The sequence below is a fragment of the Geospiza fortis genome, unplaced genomic scaffold (genome assembly GCF_000277835.1).
Source record: "Geospiza fortis unplaced genomic scaffold, GeoFor_1.0 scaffold200, whole genome shotgun sequence".
Classification (NCBI taxonomy): Eukaryota; Metazoa; Chordata; class Aves; order Passeriformes; family Thraupidae; genus Geospiza; species Geospiza fortis.
In genome coordinates, this window is record NW_005054353.1 from 1,345,130 (window position 1) to 1,352,108 (window position 6,979).

General features: G+C 36.9%; 1 protein-coding gene across 1 annotated transcript in view; it reads right to left on the minus strand.

The window, feature by feature from the left end:
• Window positions 1-6,979, minus strand: part of RGS22 (regulator of G protein signaling 22) — a 59,891-nt gene that overhangs the window by 43,065 nt on the left and 9,847 nt on the right. Inside the window, exons 3-4 of the mRNA XM_031058977.1 lie at window positions 5,160-5,381; window positions 1,356-1,441 (exon numbers count right to left, since the gene is read on the minus strand). Of these exons, the coding sequence (XP_030914837.1) occupies window positions 1,356-1,441; window positions 5,160-5,381 (308 nt within the window). The remainder of the gene's footprint in view (window positions 1-1,355; window positions 1,442-5,159; window positions 5,382-6,979) is intronic.

Below are 6,979 nucleotides of genomic sequence, written 5' to 3' on the forward strand. Positions count from 1 at the left end.
CTGAGGACAAGACAGCTGGCACTCTTGTGCTCAGCTGGCTGCCCTGCGGGGATTCCACTGTACTGAACAGTTCTCCAGTGCTACTTTCTGTCAGTGTGAACACATTGCAGTGTTCAGGAAAAGCAATCTTAGAACCACATGACAACAGTGAGGATGCTCTGGCCCCAAGAACTGGGCAGAACTTAGTTAAGTTAGAAACAAGTACAATGCCAACCAAGTCACATGTGAAGGGAAGGTGAAGCCTATGCCTGAGCCTACAACCAAGTGAATGCTCAGTTTTATTTGTGCCCACTATTGGAGACCAATTAGGATTTATTTCTAGGGTTACGGTATCTTCATCTTTAAACACAAGTTTCCCTTTTAGCATCTGAACTTACCTTGATTCTGATTCAGAAAAGCAGCTTGAACTACCGGTATCAGTTGAAATTAAGTACATGCTTAAAGATGGTTTTATGAAATTCTCTTAGTAACTCTGCCTAATCAAACATTTGCTATAGCAGAAGATCAAAGTTATTGTTTCATGTGGCCCAGATATGTGTAAAGCAGGCTGTTAACAAAGGTATAATTCAGCACTCTTACAGTTTGCTTGTTCTTTGCACACTTTTCCTCCTTGAACTTAAGTGCGGTTTCTAGGTTATCAAAAATAAAAAACATTTTACATTTTTTAAATGTATAAGTCTATAACCCAGTAGCCACTCTGCCATTACAATCAGCAAATATGAGTTTTGTGAACCATATTTCCAGGCTGCCTCTCCTTTTGGACCCCTAAAACATGCTACAATCATCTGCATCTAGACACAGCCTTAAGGGATATAGAGGTAGGTCCTCCGAAAAATGCACACTAGATCTCCTGAACATCTGCTGAATGGACATCTGGAAAAACACTGCAAGTTTTTAACAGTAAATCATCCAGTTACGCCATGGCATCCCACAGAGGACTTTGTTAAACTCTGACAGAGGCCCCAAAGACACTAAACTAATAATAAAAAACACTTCCTGTTTTTCCCAAATTAATTTCATAGACTTGTAACTTCTACTTATATGGCTTACATATTGATTAGCAAAAGATGCATTGCTAACGTGACTTCTCTGAGGTACAGAGATTTAGAAATCAGTAAATCCCATTCTTACCCTCTTTGTAATGGTGTAGTATAGGATGTAATTCATGGTCAAGGAAAATTACAGCATGATGAGTAAAAAAGTCACTAACTTTATCCAGGTCACTAAAATATTACAATAAAGAAAACAGGACAAGAGAGGGCAAAACCACTTTAAAAATACTACCAAGATTAATTAAACAAAAGAGGAAAATGTACAAATTTATAACTAAAAGACAGCATAAAAGATTGCAATACCTGTATTCAAAGTAACAGTCACTTTCTAGAAACGCTGGAAGCCTTTCTTTCTTAATCCACTCAATTGCTTGTTCTTGATCAAGTTGCTATTAAAAAAGAAATGACAAATTTTTGCAATTCTTTACTTTCTTGACTTACTTGCCACTGCCACATAACTGACCCTCTACATCCCCCTTCTACAGAAGCATTGTCTTAGGAAAACAAATACAGAATGAACACCACCTTTATGCTGGAACAATTACCTTCCTATTAAAAGCTAAAAAGATCTAAACCTGATTTCACCTACTAAGAGTTCAGATTTTGTAACAAATCATGAGTGGTTTTTCTTCAGAAATAATGTGTGCATGAATCATTCTTTTACTGCACAATTTCAAATGCAAATTACATGCACAAAAAATTTCTGCAGCAGGAAACTGCTGCTCATTCTGACTTTGACACATTTCATAAATAATAGCTATTATTTTTCCTCAAGAATTTGAAGAGTAAGGAACCTTAAATTAAGTTATACTTTCATAATGAGAAAGTTCGGGAAAATAAAACCAAAATCAAACAAATAGAAATCCAATTAGTTATCACCTCTCATGCTTTTATGTGTTGGATCACTGCATAACTGCATTGTACACAGTAATTCTCATAGTGGAAACCCACATTTGGTATGACCTGGGGCCACAACAAATTTCTGCTCAGGCAGTCTAAGCGCCGTCCTCATTGAAACAGAAAGAGAGAGGCCTCCAAGGAGTAGTTTGGGGGGTGAAAGGGAAATGTTGAGCAGCAAGTTACACGGAGACTGCTAGTTCCAATGAAGTAAGAGTAAGATCTCTGACTATGGACACAACGATCCATAGTTGCTTCCCTTAGAAATTACATACAGCCCTTCCTAGTATTTTTTTAATAGTGTACATTTCCACTCTTAGGGGATGATCTATTTTATTCATCTGAGGTGCATTTTTCCTTTTACTGAAGGCAAGACTAATTATTTTGAAGAATGTAGTAACTAGCCTTGTCCATAAAAACAGGTGAAGTTTGGGCAAGGATGGATACTACTTGTTGTATCAGGTAACCAGTTTATGCAGATCACAGCTTGAATTTTCTTTCCATGAGCTAATATTCCGTTCGGGGCAAGGGTTATTTCTGCCTCATACGTATCTGTAGGGGATTAAAAAAATCTGAATTACTCAGAAAGTGGGTGGTTTCATTTAGAGAGAAGAAAATATTTCAAAATATGGAAAGCTTATGTTGGCAGTGGCTCATACAATGTAATTTGTGGAGATGGAGACTAATTACTCCCAACCACACAGTGTATGCTTCTTCTTGGCAATTGACAAGTATTTTGAAACACAGAAGATAGTTTCTTTATTTTGGCATTTAATATTTATGCATTTACTGACTTACAGCCCAGTTTTTTATCTGAATGATTCATAACATGCTCACATCTGTACATAGCTGGTACACAAAATTATATGTCATATCAGAAGGAAAAAATTTCTATTCTTTCCCCATCCCCAGAGAAAGATGCTACATTTAATCTGATGGAGTTTGTTACCTTGGTTAGTTTCTTTACCCAATCAGCCTTAGACCTTGCTAGGACTCAATCCAGCAAAGCTTTTAGCACGTGTTTAAGTTTAAGCATGTGTTTAACTTCCCTTGATTAAAGTTAAGAACATACTTAAGTGCTTTGCTGAACTGGGGTTTCTCTGAAGTAAGGTATGTGGGATGCCAGCCAGTTTCTTTCCATAGTTGTGATCGATTTTACATAAGTCCACAATTTTTTTCTCAATGTATTTCACACCATGACATTGACTACGGATTAGAAGATACTGACTTCCATATCAATGATTTGCAAACGTGCAAACACACATGAAGAAAACTTTTGCTTATCTGTAAATTTGTAACAATCTGAGAGGGAAGTAGAATACAGAGAAAAATACCACTGTGTGTATTTCTTGGCCAAGATGTGTTTAAATTCAGAAAGGCCTACTAGGATTTTCCAGTCATAACTCCTTTTCATAAGTAACCTGCCAGTGATGATCAGTCAAGATGACTTTTTGAAATCAATGTAACATTTAAAAACAACTGTCAATCTCTTTAGTTCCTGTGAAAGCAGTCAAAGCAAAGCAGACAGCATCACCTGACAACTGAAAGATCAAATCCTACTTGATTTGAATAGAACTACTTGATAGAGTTGTTCTGGGGTGGCTTCTCTGGGTGCAGTCACTGTAGTGCAATGAATGGAGCTGACTTCCTTCACCCTGTGTAGTTGCAGTAACCATTTGGGACAAACTGTTTCACAGATCATTTTGCTCCAGCTCAGACTTGAGATGTCAAGCTGAACTGGATGAGGCATCAAATAAAGGAGGATCAAAAATAAGAAGAAATATGACCCATTTGCCCCAAAAGGAGAAGAAAGGGTACTGAGGCATATTGTTCCTCAAAAGGCTATAATATTTCCCATCTATGGAAAACATCCCAGGGAAAGAAATGGAATCTTAAATAATACTGAAGCCCTGTTTCTCCAGACCACATGAAAGAAGAAAATAATAGTGAAATGGCTTTGAATTGCTCAAGAAAGGCCATCTACAGTGGTAATGATGGGAGGTTAGCCCAGAGAGCAATGTAAGCCACACTTGCACAAACACACAGCATTTCCTCAGTTTAATACTGAGAGCAAATAAGAAATCAAGAACAGCTCTTCTGCTTGTGTGCTCTCAAGCAAAGTATTTGTGAAAATTATTATTTAACATGGTAGCCTTGTCCTTTTGTATCATTTGTCCAGCTTAAATGCGGATAATTGAAGTATCACATTAGTATCATTTTGTTAAACATCATTGCCTTTTGACCTCTCTCAACACTGTTTTCTTTTCTGAAAATCATTCATCTTATACTGGGAAAAGCAGTGGTCTGTCACAACTCCCTGCTTTTCTCTCAGCTTTCCAGCTGTGACATAATTTTGAGCAGGCACTGAAAAAATGAAGCAAGACCTTATACTGGCCTTGAATAAAAGGAAATGAAGACATGTTAGTTACATCCATGCAAAATAAGAAAGAAAGGAATAAACCAAGCATCCCAGTGAGACATTTTTTTTGTCCTTGAAACCTGTTGTTTAAAGGTAAAATCCCACATCAAATTACACCGACTTGTGTTCTCCCAGGTGTGTACGATGCTTCAACTGTTGCTTTTAACCTGCCTATTTTGGTGCTGAAGATGGCCTTGGAAGTAGGCAGGTGAGAATACCAAAACTGATACTGTCTAAGCAAGCCTGAAAACAGATTTTTTTTTCATAAATTCCAACCCATCTTTCCATTAATTTTGCTCTTTTCTTGCCAAAGATTATTTTTTCTGGCCATTTCAATTGATGCTAACCATGTAAATCCTTTAGGAATTAATGGAAGAGAGACTTATGTGTTGCCAGACCACAGATGAGCTCATAGCCACACAAGGAAATTAATTAATAAGGAAAGACTGAGCTGCATTAGTTTCAGTCAATTTGCACATTCCAGGGATCACTAGTAAAGTAACTGTTGTCATAATATTTTTTCTTTTAATATTAAAAAGTATTCAGACCACACAGCTGAACCCTGCCCTACAGAATCTTCAAAATTCTGTGCTACAGGATGTGCATCTGTAATTCCATTCACTTGTCTGCTAGACACATGTGCATTACAGGGCACAATTTGGCCCATCATTATGTTTTCCTAACATAAATTAACATTTTTCCCAAGCTGCCAAGCCAAGCACAACAATAACGATTGCCAGTATCTCTACAGTAAGATCTAAATATAAACTCAGGGTCTATAAGATGCTTACCATAGTGTTGCAATTTGGATCAATACTAAAAGTTGAAGAAGCAGTGTGCATTTTGGAGAGCTGCCCATCATTCTTTTCCTTGCTTAGAACATCATAAATGGGGCTTGGAGGTTTTTGATCATGTAGAATTTTTTTCGGCTGGCTTTCCAGGCGTTGTGGGGCATAATTAACTACTTCAAAAGCCCCAGCATCAGAGTTAAACTTCACTGGCTGGGCAAAAGTCTACAAAAGAAGTTAGGAAAGTTTATGGTACTGTAATAAGGCAACTGTCATTTAACAAATTATTTTTTTATCATATAGAGGCATCCTACAGATTAGAAAATTGCATTATGAGGCTTCTTTCTCTTCGGGCCTGAAATAGTAATTTTTCCGCATTCTTGTTTTTGCTGTATAGCCTTCCAAAGCATTCCTACCTTTTTATTTCAGCAATGCTTAATTGTCAAGAATTGAATTCATTCTAGATCACAGACCATTCTTTTTCACATGTAAATAATTGATTCAGTACATGAAGTGTAGAATATATAATTAACTGTGACTTTAGTAACTGTCCTACAGACAAGTACTCACCTACAGTATTATTCTCCCATTTGTTATTATCAATAATCAAGGCATGAAAATATTAGCAATCAAACTGACCTTTTAAATGTGAGATGCATTTGAGGAGGATGAATCTGAAGATTTTCATATGTAGGAAAGCTTTGTCACCATACTGTTACTTGTAGGTCAAACAACTACCAAAACCCATGTCCTGTAGCAAATTTTATTGTACATCACTAGTTCAGTCAAATACTGTATAATAGATGAGATGGACTGAACTCCAATTTTGGCCATGCAAATGTGACTTTTGTCAACTCACAAAACCCCACTGCACATGTACACACTAAAACAGAGCCATATTTCATCTTTTAAGTTCTGGTATCAGGTATTTCCCTGAAAGACTATCTTTCAAATTCTCTTACTTGAAATGAAGAGGAAAAATATGGATGGATTTTACAAAAGTCATAGAGAATACCCATGACAGTTATGAATAGGAGATTATACAGAACTTATGTGCATTATATACTCTATATTATATAGAGTATATAAGCATCTCTGCACTCAGTTGGATGACAAGGCATGTTGTATTTAGGTACTCAGGAAACTATGGCTACACCTAAACCCAGTGCCAAAACTTATTTTGGCTTTGTTCCAGACAGGATCCCACCTGGTGTTTGCACAGTTGTCACTCTCCTGCATTTAATAAGAATATTTTATTTGTTCAAGTACTGTATTTTTCATTTCCTTAAACTTTTTCATATATCACATATATGCACACAGACATAACTCATACATTCTAAATATGTTAAATACATGCTACATCTAACATAGAAATATACTACAGAACAATTTGATTCTTCTTCACACCTGTATAAGCCCAAAGTAATGATATTAGTGTCATCTATTTCATTGCTTCTGTTTGAAGCCCCCTTGTTGATCAATGTCTTGTAGAGCAATGCCCAGAATTGAACCATGTGGCTGCAGTATGTTTTTTCAGCATTCCCAACTTATCCCATAATGTCTCACTGTAGCGGCTCAGCCTGGCAAAGCACACAGCATGTGAGAGCTTTAAGTGTACGATGACATCAGACCGTCACTGCTCAGGGCCATGCACTGAATTGCATGAGTCTGTTCAGTTACCTAACTTCAGCTGAAATCATGGATTGGTTTTTGTTCTCTGACACCTTCTGCCTCTTTTGGCATTAATTTTCTCCAGGGCACTCAGCAGGTTTTAGTGCTTTTTTTTCCAGATGTACTGAACAGCATCTAACAAACCTTTCATG